This window comes from Saccoglossus kowalevskii, chromosome 15 (genome assembly GCF_978046115.1).
Source record: "Saccoglossus kowalevskii chromosome 15, keSacKowa6.1, whole genome shotgun sequence".
Classification (NCBI taxonomy): Eukaryota; Metazoa; Hemichordata; class Enteropneusta; family Harrimaniidae; genus Saccoglossus; species Saccoglossus kowalevskii.
In genome coordinates this window covers 34,059,659-34,082,812 of record NC_140655.1, presented here as the reverse complement: position 1 = coordinate 34,082,812, position 23,154 = coordinate 34,059,659, and the positions used below count along the sequence as shown (strand labels likewise).

General features: G+C 34.1%; 2 protein-coding genes across 3 annotated transcripts in view; one reads left to right on the top strand and one right to left on the bottom strand.

Annotated features, from left to right (window-relative positions):
• LOC100313570 (castor transcription factor-like protein) overlaps window positions 1–8,738 on the bottom strand; it is a 24,104-nt gene extending 15,366 nt beyond the window's left edge. Inside the window, exons 1-3 of the mRNA XM_078013176.2 lie at window positions 8,699–8,738; window positions 8,438–8,541; window positions 1,458–2,630 (exon numbers count right to left, since the gene is read on the bottom strand). Of these exons, the coding sequence (XP_077869302.2) occupies window positions 1,458–2,592 (1,135 nt within the window). The 5' untranslated portion in view covers window positions 2,593–2,630; window positions 8,438–8,541; window positions 8,699–8,738. The remainder of the gene's footprint in view (window positions 1–1,457; window positions 2,631–8,437; window positions 8,542–8,698) is intronic.
• LOC100370216 (leucine-rich repeat-containing protein 23-like) lies at window positions 8,697–23,154 on the top strand. Of its 2 annotated transcripts, XM_085490747.1 has the most exons (8): window positions 8,697–8,929; window positions 13,973–14,085; window positions 15,742–15,995; window positions 16,262–16,392; window positions 16,987–17,200; window positions 19,261–19,415; window positions 19,868–19,927; window positions 22,524–23,154. In XM_085490747.1, the coding sequence occupies exons 1-8, from the start codon at window positions 8,801–8,803 to the stop codon at window positions 22,563–22,565; spliced, it is 1,098 nt and encodes a 365-aa protein (XP_085346873.1). In that variant the 5' UTR covers window positions 8,697–8,800; the 3' UTR covers window positions 22,566–23,154. The 2 variants fall into 2 exon arrangements, with proteins under 2 accessions (XP_085346873.1, XP_085346874.1); XM_085490748.1 differs by lacking the exon at window positions 19,868–19,927.

The following is a 23,154-nucleotide window of genomic DNA, read 5'->3' as shown; positions in this document are numbered from 1 at the left end:
ACAGAAAATAACATTGAGGAAAGGGGCCAGGTTAAATTTTATTCATTTATTATGGAAATATAGCTTTGAAAATAGGCTCCTACATTTACTACATTTACACCACCACATCCGTTCCATACAGCCACAAAAGATTTGAATGAATTTACAAAATAAAATGAATTATATGTGTGACCTCCATAATAAGTACATTCCACCAAACATCCCAACATAGATTATGGGGGTAATTTGCATAGTACATTTAAAGGTCAGCTCCCATAACCCATTTATAGATGATATTCTGCTCATTTTGATGGCACATGTTTAAATATATAGTTATAACACATCATTATATCTTTCATACAAAATATAATCACAGAAAAACAAAAGAAGCTACTAGTTGAGCACAGAGTATAGAGATGTGGAAGCATGACAAGGTCATGGAAATGATATATATGAACTGTAATAAAAAAAAAAAGATTTCACTCTAGATTTAGAAGTGACAAGCTACATGGCACCTCTATTGTGCTAACATTTGTACTTGGAAAGATGTAAATTTGGAAATATACTATATTTATGATATCCTAACAATGATAGCGTTATTAAACAGAATATTGAATGGAAACAATTTCAATTTGATTCAAAAATTAAGTCCTATATCTTCATTTACTGGGAAATATTACTGGGTGCTTTTTCGTTGAACTATCAATAATTGTTTTGTGAGTTTCAAGTGCGGGTGAAATGTGAAATTAATAATGCTACAGGCAACAGATTATTTTTGTACCAAGTTGAACGTTTATCTGCAAACACTTGATGTTGTATAAAATGCTATTAATTGTTTTATGACAACAGACTATGAACAAGAATGCCAAAATAGCAGATAGTTATGACAAAATACTATCATGTGACACAGAAATCCTCAAATGGTCTATTTTATTCATGCTAAAAACCCTATTATCATGGTTTTTTTTCAACACAACAAACACAGGTCAGGCATCAGTATGAACACACTATGTCGCTACAAATTAACTATATTACTGACACTTATATGGAAATAGACAACAAACTGATAACAGCCATAGAAACTAAGATATTACACTTTACTTTGGTTGACTGGTATTCACATGAGAGTTGCCCTTTGACCAGGTATGTCAAGAAGGCCATATAAACTCATTAGGTCCAGGTCATATTGACCAAGAATGTCATTATCACTAATGAAAAGTGATTTTTCAATGTTAGCAGTGGCCACATTACTTGCAAGTAAGAAATAGCTCAGAAATTACAGAGAAGGAAAAACAGTAAAGCTAAAAAAAGGTTGATACTTAACAGACCTTGTTTGTAAACTGTGAAATTAGCCAGTGTTATGGATAAAGCCAGTATTAGTATGGATGTCATCTGTATTCTAAAAATTTTCATCATACCAAGATTTGCTACATATTCTGTACATGTAAGTTTAACATATGTATAATAATTGTACTCACTTAAACTGAATTTATCCAATGATAGACCTTCTGTGATATCTTTATCTGGTTCTGCATCATAACCATAGAGTGAGAGCAATTCCTTCATAGTATCTGAAGCATAGTCACGTATAACGGAAGCATCTGATGAATATGTAGGTTCAATATTTTCATTATTTGACTCCATCAATTCATCTAAACTACAAGAATCATCCCCATTAAATGTATTTTCTGTGTATTCCGCGGTATCTTCCTGTTCTTCACTACCCAAGAAACTGAGTTCCATTGCTGCCTGACTGCTGTTCATTTCCACTTCCTCCATCATCTCTTGTTCATCATCATCACCATTAACTATCAACCTCCTCTCCATAGTATCCACATCACTGCTTTCATAACGATCAGAAACATTTGAACTTATCACAAAGTCATTTTCAGTGCTCTTATTTAATGTTTCAGTTAATAAATCATCGTCATAGAAACTAGTTTCAGCATATTCTTGGATCATTTTTGGATCATAAAGAATGTTATTGTTGTCCTGAGTTTCTTTGGAAGCACTAGATAGTGATGAAACAGACCCAGCATTATTCATGGACAAATCAAGAACACCGTTCTCATCTTCTCTTTCTGAATAAGAAATACTATTGTCCCCTTCCTGTTCTACTCTACTATCATTCACCGACCAGTCCCTTGCTGTGAATTCCACCTGACTGGAATCCTCAGAATTTCCAATTTCAAGAAAACTCTGTTGACTTTCTTCTATGTTACCATGACAACCAGTAATGGAAGATTCAGATTTTATACTGCTGATGTCACTTCCTGAGTTTTGTACATCATTGGATTCAATGGTTCCTATGGCAATACAGTTGCCTGTACTGCCCTCAATTTTAGATAATTTGTTACAAATTTCTTCAGATGTTACCATGGCAACTTCACTGATTTCTTCTACATGCGAAGATGGAGTTGTTATGGCAATATTATCTTCATTGCATTTTTTTACATCTTCTACCTCTAGTCCCGAGAGTACTGGTTTGTTGTTCTCCATTGCTGGTTCAGATGTGTTCAGTGGGTCGTCATTTTTACATTTTAATTTTTCACATATAGCATCTAGTTTAAAAGATGTTCTGTTGTTTTTTGACATTGTAGGACTGGCCATCATGGATGTTGCTACCTCTCACCTCTCATATCTGTAACGCTCTGCAAATAAATAAATTTCAGTTAGTTGTATAATACGTAAACATTTTGGTTTTCTATGCATCAAAGCAAATAACAATAGCAAACAATGGAGTGTAAGAACAAATTTAATTACAAACCATTTCACAGAAGAACTCTGATTACTGTACATATATTTTAACTGAATTTTATTTTTTGCTTAGTTTCCAATGAAAAAAAAGAAATGTGTTTAGGTCATTTACAAAATACAATGGTTGTATGGCAGTCACCGACCATTCATCTGATGTGTAAATTGGCTTAAATCATAAACAATTAACTAGTATATATTTTCTATGATGAATAACAGAAAAAAAAAGAAATATAAAATTAAAAAAAATAATAGTTAATAGAGTGTATAATTAATTGAAATAGTCACACAACAATACTTGACTTTTCAAATTTTATAAAACATAACATTTGAATTCCAAGGCAACAACAAGGCAATGGATGAAGTGTAGGAATGTTACACCAACCCTTAGGGTCACACAGCAATCTTAGTTTGTTTCAAATATTTTCCCAACTAATGCAACCACACCAAGCAAATTTAATACTTGTTACATATGTAAGAGGGGAGCCAACACTGCACAATATTTTTGTACAATTCTTAGAATATTTCTACATTTATGATACATGCATCGAAGCATTTACACAGTCTAATCAAGCATGCATTTATAACTAACATAATAAACTAGGTTTAAATTTCCCCTCAGTATTAACAAAAAATACTCTTGAGGGAAACAAGTCATATTTTTTAGTGACATCAATATAAGAAAGTATAACTGTAGCAGTTTCAGAAAATGAGCAGATTTATAACAGGCCTGACTAATCATCACCAAATCCAATTAGGTTAAAGATTTTATAAAACCTATTTAAAAAAGAGCTGATTAACAGGGAAAAAACCCACAAATTATACACTGAGGAAAGTGACCAATTTAGAAAACATTTCACAAGTCACATTATTATTATTATGGTGGGTATTTGTAAGATCATGAGAAATATTCCAAATTTCATCAGAACAGTGAACAAAGAATGCTAAAAATTTGGGGCCATTTATGGTAAATTCCGTACAAAACTGAGCAAAAACTAATTTAGTCTATAGCAATTAGGCCAACTGCCATGAATGTGATATCAAACAAGGGTTTCATATTTTATTATAAATTTACAGACATTATTTATAGAGCACATCAAAATTAGAATCTCAATTTTTTTTAAATCCAAGCTGGTGATGAAAATGACAGGAGTTTATCAGGGCAATTTGCATATAAAACTGTATTCAAATTAAAATGATAAAATCAAAAATGACGTCAGCATGCATTAAAGCTAAAATTTAACATTATTTCAGTTGCCATTGAAAAGGTGCAGCAGGAATTATAAAAAAAACCAGCATGAATATAAATAATAGAAATAACATGTTAACATTGCTTTCTTGATAGCAAAAATGATGGAGAATTTAATCGTAAGAAAACCTTGCCATTATCCACAGGGTCAAGGATTCCATAATTTTATATATTATAAAATTGCCTATATCATTTATTACTATACATTATGCAGCTCTATTTAATTTTAAACGACAACTACCAGGATCCTAAAACTACCAGCATTTTACAACAGTCTATAAGAGTGGTCATTTGAATTATTTTAACTTCACATACAATAAGGGTTTCAAAGTTACAACAAAGGGAATACAAGACTTGAATTGAAAGTGTGCTACCGTACCTGAGCCACAATATAATATCCCAAAGGAATAAGTGAAGACATTTCAGAAATGCACCTTGTTAGTGAGAACATACTCATGCCTCATACTATCTGTTTGGTAGCAAGGAGTCAGAGGCAAGCATCATGACAAGAGAATTGGCAAGCATGACAATAGAATTGACAAGCAACAAATTAATCAATTGAAACAATTTAGAAATAACAGACCCCCCTCCCTTAGTTTCTAACACCTTATCTAAACACAAATTAATCTTAATCCAAGTTCATTGATTCATTATCAGAGTTTGTTAAAAATAATCGCCCTTTTAACACATGCTTTCAGTTGTGAATTGGAAAGAATAGCTGTAAAAACATTTGTTGATGTAAACATTACAAACGGTGACATCTCCACCTTAATACTTATAAGAAAATACATTTTCATAAAAAAAATGTGGCGTACAGCTGAGAGGAAGGAAGTCTACTGGAATGCTTGGTGAGGGGATTAAATGTGCCTGCTAGGGGGTCTAGCAGTAGTACAAAACCTTACCCTTATGTGAATAATTAGTGAGAATTTGTAAATATGTCTCAATATAGGAAATATTTTCTAACATTTCTAAACAGTCACAGAATAACAAATGTCCATCACTGTCACCACCCTCTTCAACTTGTGTGTGCAAAACAATTTACAGATACAGAATACAGATTGGTCCTGATAATTATCTGTGAGTGTTGAGTACATCGATTATTACAAATTGTTATGTAACTGAAAAATTAAAAAAAAATCAGGACAAACTTTAGAACACACACAATATAAATGATGCATAATTGTTGTTAATTTTGTATTGACTTCTAGCATAGAAGAGTATTTGCTTGTTCACATCAATCTGTTGCTGCCAATAAAACATTTTAAGCAATCTCCATCCACCAAGAAATATCTAAATGCAGCCATTTTCAGGAAAAATAAAGAATAAAGCTTGTATATTATTTAACATTTCCTGTTTATGTGGGTTACTGCATTCTCCTTTACATACCAATAATGCCAATTGTGTTGGTGATAAAGTTAATTTATACAGGCTGTCTGCCTGTCTGCCAGTATTCAAGGCATATTTCATCAAAAGGCTGGCTGGTAAATCTGGCAATAGTGACTAACACACTAATAATATCAAAATGACATTCTCAACTTTATTGATGGTCAGCTCCTTTCTGTCCAAAATATTGGGGGAAAAAACATCAAGCCAATGATAAATTCAGTAATATTTAAATTAAGAATAAAAAAATAATATGAAAAAATAGCACTGAAATTTGGTGAGTAAACTTATGGTGCTGACAACTTATGCAAGTTAGATTGAATGGAATCAGAAAAATCATTCCTATAATTGATATGTTTTTTTAAAAAGTGAAGTCATTTTATAAGAAACCATAACAAAAAGTATAAGACAATCAGCCATTGAATTTTTAATTTCAAATTATCAGGAATATTAGTAATAGGTAGGCCAGTCACAGAAAAACAAGCAGTCTGTTTTCACAAAAAGTCTTGAACCATAATACAAAAGTTGTGTCAATGTTCAACAACAACAAAAATGGGATGACGAATGGTAGAAAAACTACTGAACACAACACAACAAATAACAAGAAGTAAATACTAGAGAAAACAAACACATTGAAGCAAAATAAATGAAAATCCGAACATAATTTAATTGTCAACACAACCACATGGCAAATATCTTTTCTTTTTTTTATTGGATTTCTGTATCATCTCTAGGTAGTTAAGTACTAGGGCTCATAATTTATGAAGGCCATTCTATAGATGCCCTACCTGAATACCCTTCAAAATATTTACTTCACAATTTTAATTGATATAAAGCATTTCTAGAAGTTATGGCCTTGAAATTGGGTGCCCTTGGAATACTGAAGTTCAAGCCTTGAAGTACATGTGGTTGATTACAAAAGGTGACTGGTAAATATCTGATTCAAGCCAAAACATATTTAAAATACAAGATTTTTACATTTCATATTTGGCATTTAGGAATGCTTAAAAGCATTTCTTTTAGTGCAAGTTTTAAAACACATTACCAGAACCTCTAAATCACAACCTTGAACAATCTAAAAATAATAAATCTAAAAAAAAAACAGCCTGCAAAATACATTACTACTCACTCATACAAGCTACAATGTTATAATTGTGCACAGAAGATTGTAACCATAATTCAGCTAAATGGGGTCACAAGTTTATGACAAAATTGCTATGAAATATTTCAATCAGTGTTCCACATAGAGAAAATTACGATTTATTAAACACAAGGCTGATCTCAAAAAAACTAAAGGCTGGTCAACAAACTAACTAATAAAAAAAACAGCAAGATTAGCCAAGATTTGAAAAGTAAATGGTGGTTAGAAAGAAATGGCTAAAGGTTAGCGTATATAATCATAGCATTCAAATCTGCTTTTATTTGGTTGCCAAGGCGATGCAACAATCACCAAACATTAGACATAGTAAACCCTATTCACTGGAATAATTACATTTGTATAGGGCTCCTGTCTCCAACAATAAATATCAAAACCAAAATAAACTGACAAATAGGTCTTTCATTATAAAATAATTAAAATTGTATATAAGTATTAAAAATATCAAAAAAAACTTCAAACTCTAAGTTGCAACAATAGAATGTCTCAGACCAAGAATACAAAAATCAGTCAGTCTTGTTAAACTACACAAGACACCAATTTACACTATTCTTGTGCCTGTTTGCCAAGTCAAACTATTTAAATATTCCACAATCTTTTAAATAAAGAACAAAGGTCATGTCCATAATTGCATTCTAGATATTCCAAATAAGTGCTATGAAACATGTGCTACAATTATTATTACAAGTACAAAAACATTTTTGATAATTTAGACATAACCAAGAAAATTATAAAAAATGATTACTGTAACCATACATAATCATACACAACCCTGATGAATAATTCCAATACATGACAAATATTTAATTTGAGATTATATTATTACAATCTAGTTGCCATGGTATTTTACTAGTTTTGTAAAATAAGCAATGCCATTCTATTCTAGATGGTTTGGTTACTAGGTAGAGAAGGAGTCTATTGTTCCATTGTATGACTGTTTTCTTCAGATCAATAAAATGTTGCTATGGCAACAGGAAGACTTTGGAATAAAAACAGCAAAACACTGAAAAACAGAAATATGTTGAGTGCATTGATATGCAAACTACGCAAGTTGGCATCGAACCAGGTTACTTCTTTACAAGCGTGACCCGAGGTCACATCGTACGTAGTTAGCTGTACTTTTGCACATTTTGGGACCTTTACGTAATTTACAATGTCACTATAACAAAAACATGGAATAACACCCTAAATACCAGTGCAAATGGCGGTGACACTGAAACGTGAATAATCAGCATGCATGATCGGTAAAAATAGATCACTGAAAATGCCAAGCTGGTTTCATTTTCAGCTACTTACAGTAATGAGATTTTACGCGTTTGATCTAAATCTGAGCTTCTATCGGACAGTTGCAAACTGCGCACACTATGACAATTTCCTCAAGTTTGATGAAAAACAACAATTACGAACCATGACACGGGATGGTATGCATGTTGACATAGAAAATGAGAATAACCGATAATTCGGCGGGAAAATTCTATCGAACACTGGCCCAAAACAAGCGAAGTCCGATCGGTGATTACGTTCTAAATTCTCCCAAGTCATGTTTAGGTGAAAAAATAGCGATTTCCACTACGAGTCGAATTACAAACCGTCATTCTAACGATTCGGAGACCATCTGAACATAAACAACAATCCCCCATTTCATTGCCATCAATGATAAAGGTCGAATAACTGCTGAAATTCCAAAACGCGGCTTTTTAACAGGAAACCATGAGAACATTTTTCAACATGACTGCTGCTATAAAGTTGGGTGGTATTTAAATTTCGACGTCGAACAACGGGGCAGACATCATAAAAGTAACCAAAATTCCGAACATCTACTAAAGTCACAGTTCTCTATGACAACAACAAGTATGACAATAAAAGTCTTGATCCATTTCGACAGAAATTAGGTTCAAAGAAAGGCGAAAACTTACTTACTTGGGCCACATTTGAATTAGCTTTCAATGAAGACACTCACGAGCTGCCAAAGGCGATCGATGTCACTCGTACCAACCAATAATACCAATTACAGTGGAACCTATAATTATCATCATAATATGCATTAATTTCTAAGAAATTACACAATATAATATAAATTTACTTCCATTCAGCGTCTGTTATGGTACAGAATGAAATATAAAGTAACATTTTTGAAATGTTGGAAATCAATTCTGTACGAGGACAGCCCCAATTACCCGACCACCTTTGCGCATCTCCTAGACGACATTCGCCATTTTGAATTACAACAAATCGTACGAAACCTCTACATCGAAGAAAATACCTGAATCGACTATAGAATGTCTGATTATTCTGACCAAGAGTACGACGAGGAACAAGAAGGTGGTGAGGAGGCAGAAAATGAGCCGGAAGGAGAGGGAGACGGTGAAGAAGGAGAAGGAGAGGGCGAAGAAAGGGAAGAAGAGGAGGTAAATATTCATTTCGTATATCTTGGATATGTCATACATTGTATGGCATGTAACTTGTTCCCACTTGTGTTGTGTTTTGTTTTACCTGACACTTCATCCCAACTATAGCCTCTATTACTTGTTATGATGCATTATCTTGCAAGTACAATTTGCTAACTATTTGTGACAGACAACTGTTTTTGATCTGTGTTATAAATTGCTACCCACTGACAATTTAGTAAACATGGTCGGACACGGGACTACATGCATGAACCCCAGCTAGAGTACATCGTGACATTACTAGTATATACAATTATTCACCCCAACAGAGGTGGACATACCGCTGTTGAGATGAACATTTGTATTATTATACCGAATAAATCTTAAAACAGAAATTGTGGCACTCAATCATGGCAATCTTTCAGGTCACGCTCATAGATCTGAATGTATGTATGAACACAAATATACAAGTTGAAAGAGTTCAAGAGCAGTGATTGAATGGTTGTGTTGATAAACCTAATTACAGCAGCTTTAGCCTGACGAAGAATTAATTTTTGCAAACTTGATGTCTTTAAAAAGTTTCTTCAATTTCCATTGGATCCGTTCAGTTGTTCTTTTTGTCGCATAATTTTGGATACCATTTTTCTGTTTCCTTGTGGGCTATCAATCTGTCGCAGTATTTCTTTACTGTGCCAAATAAATATTAGGACATGTACCCCTTCATCAAGCTAGAAATTGCATGAATTTATGAACGATGTTGTCTCTGCCATAATTGAAATGATAGGCCCAATGCATATACACGGTACCTGGGGTGTTTCACTTTGGTACCTCTCGGCAAGTAAATTCGGGCCTAAAAGTGACCTGTGAATGGTGGAAATGGTTAGAAACATGTACAGTTCATTAAATACATGGTGTACAGCAAAAAAAAAAGATATATTTGTAGACAGCTCATCTAACATGTAGTGGTACCTCATTTGGTTCATGATTCAATATTTGAATTTTGAGTTCATATGAGCTACCTCTTCTTCTCTTTGATGAGCTGCAATTCTATTGCACTCAATGTTCTTGTTATATGATCTCCCAAACTCTGCTGGGGTTGTAGATGTCCCTATAATTTTTAAAGTTAGCATAGCTGAGCAGTTTATTGATTCACTAATAATAATGTAACCATATAACGTCAAAGTGTGTGAATTGCTGATGTTGAGTTATTATATTAGCTCATTCTTACTATATTTTACTATATTTTTTTATTAGACGCATAAAATCCTTAGGAAAGGATAAAAAGGGTCTTACAGAAAGAAATAAAAAAAAAACTACAATCTAAAAAAGAAAACAAAAAATAAAAACTTTTCTAAAAAAAAAAAAATAAAACAAGTCAAAAACAACAAAATACAATTTGCAGCCAATGGTGAATACAGAATATAGAATGAACACAAAATGTGGCCTAATACACTGATAGTTGTTGCTGTTTTGTTCCATAGCTGTTTTTTAAGAAGACAGCTAAGGCTGGTGCTAGAGTATGGTTTGCCATAATCAAAATGAATTTATTCTGACTATTTTCTTTATCAAAATTTGGAATTTTATTTTGTGCAGTCAGGAATAATTTGTCCCTATGGTGACTGTAAGCTGGACATTTCATTACAAAATGTTGCTCATCCTCAACTATATTCTTAAGTTGAGCTTAAATCAAGAAGATGCCATGGACATATTTAAACTATTTGTAGTCCCTTGTCAACAATTGAAAACAATTGTCTTATCATTAATCAATTTTTCTGAAGATGTTTTGTTGTGAATAAGCCAGATTACTTTGCATAAATTAATTTATGAAACAACAAACAGAATAATGCTGTGCATAGATCGAAAGTGTGATACACATGTCATCTAAAGAACTTGCATCATGAGTAGCCTTTGGCCATTGTCCCTGCACTTAATAATATGACAATGCCTGGCAAACAAACACAGTCGAACACTGAATTGATTTACTAATTAAACTGACATAAACATAAAATGTGGAAGTGTCTGAACTGTGAGCAGTAAGTTATTATTTCACAAGCTAGTTGAGTATGATTCAAGATGGTGCAACATACAACAAGTGTCTTGCCATTGCTCTAAATGACTTAAAACATTGTACACTATTCAAAATTAAACTGTTCTGCATCCATTGCCAGAAAACCATTACCTTATTATTGCCATTAACAACTAAAGATGCTTTATCATGAATGAGCTGTCTCTTTTCACATGAATTGTGAAATGACAAACATAATGGCATGTTCATAAATTTGAAGTGCACCATTAAGGGTATATATATTTGTTGATACTCTCTCCAATATATACACATCATGTTATCTATAGCATTCACTTCACTACACTTGTTGTTATGTCTTGAACTTATGCTCACTGCTGAGTGTTTTGGGACCATGGCATATGTGAATAATTTTGGGGCAGTATTGTATTTAGAAATGTTTAAGCCAATGATCAAAATTGATCCAAGTATGCTGTGAGAACACTCACCAGTCACAATTTTCAATCATTATGTTGCCATATGATATATTGTTTTCACAATGATCTAAGCTTCAGGCACTAAATAGATTGTTATCTACAAGATTGGACTAACTAACTTCTCAGACCAGTGTATTTACTTTATTCCAGTTTTAAAATCACATTTTTAGTCCCCGTTCGGACGCAGTCCGAAAACGGGGACTTATGTTTTGCCCTGTGTGCGTCCGTGCGTCCGTGATCACCTGTATCTTGAACATGCATGGACCGATTAAGTTCAAACTTCACTCATACATCACACCTTATATGGGACATATGCACATGCATTTTTTTCATGATCCGATTAACGATAGCCGAATAGCGGCCATTTTAAGGCCGAAAATGCATCAAAATCGCACATTTTCACCATTCCGGACCCGGATCTCAGTTATGCATGGACGGATTTTGTTCAAATTTGGTACATACATTAAACATAATAGGACCTTGATGCACGTCATTTTTTTTTTTGGATCGGGTTCGAAATGGCCGACTGGCGGCCATTTTGTTTTAAAGAATTCAGTTCTGGATCCGTATCCGAGACATGTCTGGATTGATCAAGTTCAAACTTCACACACACAAGGTACATCATGTCACAAATATGTATGTGCATTTGTTTCATGATCTCATTAACGATAGCCGAATAGCGGCCATTTTAAGGCCGAAAATGCATCAAAATCGCACATTTTCACCATTCCGGACCCGGATCTCAGTTATGCATGGACGTATTTTGTTCAAATTTGGTACATACATTAAACATAATAGGACCTTGATGCACGTCATTTTTTTTTTTTGGATCGGGTTCGAAATGGCCGACTGGCGGCCATTTTGTTTTAAAGAATTCAGTTCTGGATCCGTATCTGAGACATGCTTGGATTGATCGAGTTCAAACTTCACACACACAAGGTACATCATGTCACAAATATGTATGTGCATTTGTTTCATGATCTCATTAACGATAGCCAAATGGCGGTCGCTTTAAGGCCGAAAATGCATTGAAATCGCACATTTTCACCATTCCGGACCCGGATCTCAGTTATGCATGGACGGATTTCATTCAAATTTGGTACATACATTAAACATAATAGGACCTTGATGCATGTCATTTTTTTTTTCGGATCAAGTTCGAAATAGCCGACTGGCGGCCATTTTGTTTTAAAGAATTCAGTTCTGGATCCGTATCCGAGACATGTCTGGATTGATCAAGTTCAAACTTCACACACACAAGGTACATCATGTCACAAATATGTATGTGCATTTGTTTCATGATCTCATTAACGATAGCCAAATGGGGGCCGCTTTAAGGCCGAAAATGCATTGAAATCGCACATTTTCACCATTCCGGACCCGTATCTCAGTTATGCATGGATGGATTTTGTTCAAATTTGGTACATACATTAAACATAATAGGACCTTGATGCACGTCTTTTTTTTTTTTTCGGATCAAATTCGAAATGGCCGACTGGCGGCCATTTTGTTAAAGAATTCAGTTCTGGATCCGTATCCAAGACATGTCTGGATTGATCAAGTTCAAACTTCACACACACATGGTACATCATGTCACAAATAGATATGTGCATTTGTTTCATGATCTGCTTAACAATAGCGGAATGATGGCCATTTTAAGGCCGAAAATGCATCAAAATCACATATTTTCACAATTCCAGAACCGGATCTCAGTCATGCATGGATGGATTTTGTTCAGATTTAGCACAATGTGTTGTACATATGCAGGTGCATTTCGGTCATGATCTGCTTTGAATGTATATGTCACTCAAATATGAACGGAACGGGGACGTGTCATTGACAATGACTTGTGAATGGTAACTTTGTTAGTCCCCGTTCAGACTTATGGTTTGCCCTGTGTGCGTCCGTGATCACCTGTATCTCAAACATGCATGGACCGATTAAGTTCAAACTTCACTCATACATCACACATTATATGGGACATATGCACATGCATTTTTTTCATGATCCGATTATCGATAGCCGAATAGCGGCCATTATAAGGCCGAAAATGCATCAAAATCGCACATTTTCACCATTCCGGACCCGGATCTCAGTTATGCATGGACGGATTTTGTTCAAATTTGGTACATACATTAAACATAATAGGACCTTGATGCACGTCATTTTTTTTTTTTTGGATCGGGTTTGAAATGGTCGACTGGCGGCCATTTTGTTTTAAAGAATTCAGTTCTGGATTCGTATCTGAGACATGGCTGGATTGATCGAGTTCAAACTTCACACACACATGGTACATCATGTCACAAATAGATATGTGCATTTGTTTCATGATTCGCTTAATAATAGCTGAATGATGGCCATTTTAAGGCCGAAAATGCATCAAAATCACGTATTTTCACAATTCCGGAACCGACTCTCAGTCATGCATGGATGGATTTTGTTCAGATTTATTACAATGTGTTGTACATATGCTTTGAATGTATATGTCACTCAAATATGAACGGAACAGGGACGTGTCATTGACAATGACTTGTTAATCACAATGTTACTATTGTTCCCAATTAGAGAGAGCCAGAAAACCCTTTAACAGAAGAGATTATTGGAGAAAGTTTGTCTTTACTTTGTAAGACTGGAAATGGTTTGGCACATGCTTATGTTAAGTTGGATATTCATGATAAGTAAGTCATCTATAATAATTAAGACCTAATGTCAAATACATGTAAAATGTATATAAAATATAACTAAACTATATTACACTGATTACAAAGCAGCTGTATGTCTGATTCCAGGGCAGTTTGAGCCAAATTCAAATTTCGTATTACTGAGTGTCTTACTGCACATATTACACTGGAAACTCACTAAATTTTATGTAATTTTTTTGAAATCTTTTCATAATGAAGATTCATGTTGATTTTCATCTCATATCACCAACAAAATTTTGAGATATGAAAAATTAATTTCACTATAGACTGTTAGTAAAAATGTATAAAAATACCAGTTTTGACCATTTTTCATAAACATTTTTTCAGTACTCGTTCGGACATATCCAGAAAACTTAAAATTGTTTCATGATATAATTCAAGATGGCCAAATGGCAGCCATTTTATTTTTAGTGCTAAAATCATCAAAATCAAAGCATTTCTGTCATTCCAGAACCGGATTTCAGTCATGCATAGACATATTTCATATTTTGAACACATTCAAACTTGACATATACATTAAATCATACATAAGCACATGCATTTGTTTCATGATGCAATTTAAGATGGCCGGATAGTGGTCATTTTAGTGTTAAAAATTCTTAAAAATCAATCTTTTATGTCATTTTGAATAAGGATCTCGGTCATGCATGATCAACATATTTTATTCAAACTTGGTATGTCCATTAAACATAATGGGTTCTTGATGCTCTCATTTTTCAGAATGGATTGTTTTAAAAAAATGCTATTTTTGCTAATATGGCTCAACTGATCATATTCAAATTTTACACATACATCATGTTTTACATTTACACATGCATCGGAATATGATTCAAGATGACTCATTGTTTTTGTGCTAGAAATGCATTATGAATGTCATGGACAAAACACAGGAACATCACTTATTACTCTTGTATCTCAAAATTTTTCAGTGACCACAATTTTCTTGATCATAATGGCATGAACCCATAAGTTACAGCAAGTAATATTATTAATCACTGCATGTAATTTCAGTAAATTTGTTTAACTACTCATTTTTTGGGATAGTTTTAGGCTATTGCACTGTCACCTCATTTGTTTACATTTTGCCAACCAGCATGTTAATGTCTGATGACGAATGTTGTTTACCGGTCAGTACTGGCTTGCGATCTGCTATGACAACAACATGTATATTATTTCATCAACTAACTACGCTTACATTTACACTTATATTTACAAACAACAGTAGTGATCAACTCCACCATTTATCTTTTGAAATGAGCGACCATTTCTTGCTAACCAGTGACTGCACACACACACATTGTGTAAGCAAGTACATCCTTATATAGGCTGTTGTGCTTGTTTTGCATGCATACATGTGCACAGTGACTTGTTGGCAAGAATCGGTCATTCATATCTGAAGATAAAATAATTGTTCATTGTTGTTGATATTAGATATACACATATGTGTCCCTGTTAATGAAACAACTTGCTAAAAACATTGTCACAGCAGATTGCAATTTATTGCTGATTGGTGAGTGACATTCTTTATCAGACATTCAACACTGGTTGGCATAAAATGATGTCACAGTGCAATGGTATATAGAGCCTCACTGTAGTTTGATCTTACTGTATCATTTTTCTTTTTACTTTCAGGGAATTGTCTGACATCAGTTTACTAAGTAGTTTTATTCATCTCCGCTATGTTGATATTACTCAAAATAAAATCCGTGACATTTCACCGCTGAATTCACTGACTCATTTATTGACACTGAAATGTGATAGGAATTTATTAACGTCAGCGAAATTAGACGAGTTACCTTACTTACAAACAGCCAGTCTTGCAAGTAATGCAATTACCTCAACAGAAGGGGTCAATCATCCACTTCTTGAAACTCTTATTTTATCATGTAAGTTATTTATTTTGTCATCTTTCACAAAATTATGTCTAGTTAAAAAAACTTTTAGAAAAACAATATGCAGCTTGTTGCACCACAATTTGGAGGGGACAGTTATCGCAACTTTTTAATTTGGTTTTACACATGTTGAAGTAACTATGCATCTTAAAGACTTTCATCAAAATTTGGTGTACATGACAACTTTAAGACTTTTTTTTTCATTTTTCCCCATATTAATCAGACTATGTATAAGCACATTGTTTCCATGTCTATTTCAGTTAATGAAATAACAGTTATTAGAGGTCTTGAGCCGAGCAAATTAGGACGACTACATACATTAGAATTACGTGGTAATAAATTAGAATCAACAGATGGGATACATCTTCCAAATCTTAAAAGTCTGTTTTTGGTAAGTAATAAGTTATAAGATGATGAGAGACATGTCAATACCATCAATCAAGAATTCATGGGACAATTGAGACATAAACCCTTCGTCTGTAGAAAGTGGTGTGAATCATTGAATAGATATAGCTGTGTAAACACTGATAATAATAATACTTAGGTTTGTTGCCTTTCTGATCAGTTGGTCTTTAGTTCAAATCTTTTATTAATGAAATGGCCCCTCAAGTGAGTGGACCACAGACTCTAGATTCATTCAGAAAGTCAATCTATAAGAAATCATGATTATGCTTATGCTTGTGTTAGGCTGGGCCTGATTGCTGTTGTAATATACCGGTAAATGCATTTTATTGCCAGTATTGGAAAAATGGTCACATCTTTCTCTCATGTAGTCCCAGGCAAGAAACATGGTTTCTGTGATAAAACTCACTGTATACACTTTGTATCACTGTGTATGTTATTGTTTTTTTATAAACTAGCCTTGCATATAGGATTAATTTACTGATATGTATTATTCAGGGCACCAAGGCAAACAGATTTGGCATCAAGGTGATGTGATGTTCAAACCAGACATATAATCATACTATGTATATTTGTTTCACAGGCATCAAATACAATTAAAAAACTTGAGGGATTAGAAAGATTAGAACATCTGACAACGCTTCATCTCCGTGACAACCAAATAGATAAATTGGATGGATTTTCCGAAAATATGAAAAACCTGCAATATGTGAATCTGCGAGGTAATAATATCTCAGACGTGAAGGAGACATCTAAGTTGAAGTGCTTGCCATTGTTACGAGCTCTCGTGATCAGTGGTAAGTATATTCAGGTGTGACTTATCAATACATGTTTAGATAGCCAAGTGTACATATGAGTGTCTCAATAATCTGCAATGAATACTTTTCTCCTATATATCTGTTGTGGTGTCACAGTAAGCATTGTCTTAGCACAAACCTGTGTCATATGATGTCTTATTAGCCAAAAGGCCAAAATAGCACTCCACCACCTTTTCACACTAGTGTTGTGGTTGGGTTTGATTGGCCACATTCCAACTTGAGTAGGATTTCAGCGGAATTTGAACTTGAACTCTCACGAATCAATTGATAACATGAACTGCATTTATTTGCGAACGAAACTCTTCAACAAACTGATAAATACATAAACTTGTAGAACTGACACACCGTTTAACTTTTAAAAGTGAAATAGAACATTAACCAATCAGTGACTGTGTTTTGAATCAATAATGGAATGTCAGTCAACACCTGTGGCTTATTATGGTTTCAACGATAAGTGTGTTTATACACAGAACTTGATATTTCTTTTTATAACTTAAGTTGCATTTTAATCACTTATTTTAGTGAAATATTGTTTCGTGAGTGAAATATTAATATCATACATAATTCAATCTTTGGAACAGTAGAAACTAAGACATATTAATGATCATCAAATTTGTGTTTCAAGTACGAATTTTCCTGCATAATTTAAGGTTTCAACTACTGGTAATTTGAAATAGAGCATCATTGATCGCAATAAAATAACGTGCAGAGTCCCATTTGAAACAGGAACTAGCAGCGTAACTGATTGCAGATTTATGCAATTTTAGAGCCAGCTTACTTCTACAATGTTTCTGAGTTTCATTTATTACTATTTAGTAAAGAAATCACTGAATCTGTGCCAACCGACAATTGACTTCAAAACGTTTCAAACAAACTCCCGGCACTCCTTGCTGACCTGCAGCTTCAATGCTGATATACCCCAATGTATAAAATATGTGATCTCTATTGCTGTATTGATCTGAATTGATTAGTTGTGGAGATTAGATCAATGCAATTATTGGCATCTAGCAATATAACTATTGTTTTTTAACAATATAATCTACTGAATGTATAAAAGGTTACTAATATAAATTACTAATAAAACATAATATGACATGCATTGCTGTCTAAACATATCAACAAATGTATTATAAACTTAAAGTGCTGTGTTCAACATAGGACTTATAGTAATGTATACAAATCATGTCAAATACATTACTTATTTACATAAAATTTGAATGAATGCTGTGTGCAACTGTAGTGCTGTAAATAAAATTACCATATTGAAACAATTGTGTCAAATTTTGATGTAATAAAATGAAGCTCATTTCAGTAATTAGTCCCCGTTTGGACGCAGTCCGAAAACAGGGACTTATGTTTTGACTTCCATACGTTCATGTGTGCGTCCGGACCTGTATCTTAGAAATGCCTGGACCAATCAAAATCAAACTTCACACATACATCATACATGATATTATACATATGCACATCAATTTTTTGTCACGATCTGATTCAAGATGGCCGAATGGCGGCCATTTTTGTTCTATAAATCGTCAAAATCAAGCATTTCTTGGCTGTTTACAGATGAATTTTGTTCAAACTTGGTATATACGGTGGACATTATAGGACCTTGATGCACATCATTTTGTTTTTTCAGATAAGATTCACAATGGCCGATTGGCAGCCATTTTGTCTTAATAAATGTGGTTCTAGTGCCATATCTCTGACTTGCTTTGACTGACTATGTTCAAATTTTATATATTCATTATACATGAATTCAAAATGGCTGATTTTGTTTTAATTAATGCTGTTCCAGAGCAATATCTCTCAATACTCGTTTGACAATCAGATACAAATGTGAATCATTTAAATGTTAAACAATCATCATAATCATATTCCTGACATGTTTATATTCCAGCTATATTGCTATAAACAAAACTATATATTTTAAATTTGATAACTAACAGGGACTGTGGTTTTTACTGGATAATATTTTTACCCTTATCTATAAAAATAAACATGAAAATAACAATTGCTAATTGAATACAATTCTTTATTAGAAAATCCATGCAGCGATGAGGATGACTACCGTATGGAAGTATTGATTCAGTTACGTAGGATAGAAAGACTGGATAAAGATGAATACAATGATGAAGAGAGGCAAGAAGCTGAAGATATTTATGAACAAAGACGACTAGAAGAAGCACAACAAGAAGTAAGTTTTTCGAATAATGAGGTCATTCACCCCAAATAGATCATTCCGTGATAGTTCATATATTTAGTCATGTAATAATTTTAGTCTGTGATACATGTATTTGGCATTAAAACTTAGTTTACACAACTGTAAATTAATTATTCACTGGATTTTAATTTCAATATTTTTGCTGGTAAGTGAAATCAGCAAGATTCAATTCAATTTCATGATTTGTAAATTTAAAATCCATTGAATATGCTCAAAATATCAAAATTAAATATTAACATTAATGGTTTTACAGTATTATTGGTTGTCATGTTTTGTGTTATCATTATAACATGTTTCTTGAGGATTGGAATGATTGCAGCATGATTTAATAACCAATATAAATCTATCTTGTATTGTCACCATGCTATTGTATCTTGCAGTGTTTTAGTTCTATATAGTGAACAATACACCACGTTTTATTTTAGGTAGAAATTGCTAATATGGAGAAAAAAAACTCTTTGGAACATGTTCCAAAAAGCACAACGGTAAACGTTACGGTTTCATTTCATTTGTACATAATCATTAAAGTAAACACTTTCAGTTTTTGTAGAAATCTGTAGAGAAAATGTGAAAACTAACATTTAGCTGATGATAAAATATTCTTTAAATGAATTGAATTAACTACCGGTAAATTTGAAAGCCCATAATGGGCACAGTGCTACTCTGGTTCTAGGACAAAGGGTTCTTCATCCTTAACTTTAAAAACATGTACACACTGTTTGTTGGTCCAATACAACATTGACTCTGGTGGTCCATGTACCAGACAGGTTCCAGTATGTATACACTATATGTGGGTCCAGTGAGACATTGACTCTGAGGGTCCATGTACCAGACAGGTTCCAGTATGTACCATTACACAGTATATATGGGTCCAGTGCGACATTGTTCCAGACAGGTTCCAGTATGTATTGGTACACAGTATATGTGAGTCCAGTGTGTCATTGACTCTGAGGGCCTGTTTCAGACAGATTCCAGTATGTACCAGTACACAATATATGTGGGTCCAGTGTGTCATTGACTTTGAGGGCCTGTTCCAGACAGGTTCCAGTATGTACCGGTACACAGTATATATGGGTCCAGTGCGACATTGTTCCAGACAGATTCCAGTATGTACCAGTACACAATATATGTGGGTCCAGTGTGTCATTGACTTTGAGGGCCTGTTCCAGACAGGTTCCAGTATGTACCGGTACACAGTATATATGGGTCCAGTGCGACATTGTTCCAGACAGATTCCAGTATGTACCGGTACACAGTATATGTGGGTCCAGTGTGTCATTGACTTTGAGGGCCTGTTTCAGACAGATTCCAGTATGTACCAGTACACAGTATATGTGGGTCCAATGCGACATTGACTCTGAGGGCCTGTTCCAGACAGATTCCAGTATGTACCAGTACACAATATATGTGGGTCCAGTGTGTCATTGACTTTGAGGGCCTGTTTCAGACAGATTCCAGTATGTACCGGTACACAGTGTATGTGGGTCCAGTGTGTCATTGACTCTGAGGGCCTGTTCCAGACAGATTCCAGTATGTACCAGTACACAGTGTATGTGAGTCCAGTGTGTCATTGACTTTGAGGGCCTGTTTCAGACAGATTCCAGTATGTACCAGTACACAGTGTATGTGGGTCCAGTGTGTCATTGACTTTGAGGGCCTGTTCCAGACAGGTTCCAGTATGTACCGGTACACAGTGTATGTGGGTCCAGTGCATCATTGGCTCTGAGGGCCTGTTCCAGACAGATTCCAGTATGTACCGGTACACAGTATATGTGGGTCCAGTGTGTCATTGACTTTGAGGGCCTGTTTCAGACAGATTCCAGTATGTACCAGTACACAATATATGTGGGTCCAGTGTGTCATTGACTTTGAGGGCCTGTTCCAGACAGGTTCCAGTATGTACCGGTACACAGTTTTTGTGGGTCCAGTGCATCATTGACTTTGAGGGCCTGTTCCAGACAGGTTCCAGTATGTACCAGTACACAGTATATGTGAGTCCAGTGCGTCATTGACTCTGAGGGCCTGTTCCAGACAGGTTCCAGTATGTACCGGTCCACAGTATATGTGAGTCCAGTGTGTCATTGACTCTGAGGCATACCAATTAACTTTGTGTTTACTGAGCAGTCTATATCATGCTATTAACTTGAATGGAAGGTGCTAATCTATCTAGAGCTCTAAGTGTGATTCTTGATAATAGCATTCACTCATATAACAATTAACTATCAGGCTAGGATGTGTGCATAATTTAATACATAACCTGAGATAACATTATTTGATAATATTTCCACCAAAATTCAGGTTGATGGATACACTTTCTTTTATCACCCATCACACAGTGTGTGGTGATGAAATATGCTCTACCTCCCATCTACTTTTAAAGAACCAAAAATATTAAAGCTGAAATATCATTTTAAATATTGAAATACATATTTATTGGTAGTTATTTTTTTTGTTCAACACTTTCATCATTCAGTGTTTAATTTGTTTTGATATGAACTAAATGTCTTCTTCTATTGTTTTGTAAAATTCTGTGCATATGAATGAATCAAATAAATTGTAAATAGAAAATACTTCTTGATAAAATAGATGAGGATGCTGACCACCATTTTCTATTTTGGCTAAAATAGAAAATCTCCCTATGTGCAATAAATAAAAGTAGTACATTCCTTGTACTGTGTCATATTTGATATGAGTCTCATATGATTGCATCAATTGAAAGTGTATCACACCATGGTAATGTGAAATGTCATAGGAATGTGCGTGAATTTTGGTAATACCCTCCCTACCTCTTCCACATAAAATGCACTTTTCATGCTGTAAATACATTCACTGGTTTTTAATTTGGCTATTTTTACTGATATGTCAAATTAAATCCACATAACCCAGTAAAAATGCTCAAAACATTAAAATAGTGATGTTAAAATGCCAGTAATAATGAATGGTTACAGTATGTACAAAATACTGACAGTCATATCCCATTCCTTCATTTGCCCCTGCCAAACCTAATTCCAACCTTAAAGTTGAACCACATAGTTGGTCTCAAATTTTAATGGAAACTAAAATCTTATTGTTTACTTACAGGGTGCTGAAGAAGTCATTCACTCTGATGGTGAGGAAGCTTGAGTTGTTACTATGGAAACAAGATAAAATGTCATCAGATTGTTGCCTCTCTTTGTTAAGTCATTCCCGTCCGCTGCTGTTGTCATAGAAACTATGACATGGAAAATATGAATTGGTCACTCAAGACTGAAAATGACCAGTGCATACAATTTCAATATAGCCTATTCCTGACATTTTACTGTGAAGTCACATATAGGATGTAGAAGAACAATGTGACTGTTTTATTTTGTGTATTGAACAGTTTTTATAGCAGCGCCAATTTATCAAGAGTCCCAAATATGATCTTCAAGTCAGAGGCACTGCTTAATTTAAGACTGCCTGTCAGTGTGTTCATTTTATTCCAGTGCTCAATAACAAATATATTCTAAATAAACAAAAATGCCGTCACTAATTCATTTAAATTTCCAAAAAATAATGATTTGATATAAGATACAACTACTGTGTATTTCACTTTGACAGAATTTGTTTTGTTTTTCTCAATGTAAATATTTTCTTCTGTTTTGTTTTTAATAGTACTTACTTTGAATATATTGACTACCGGTATATTGATTCTGTAAATTGTAAATAAATCCAACTGTCTTGTTATTGGTAA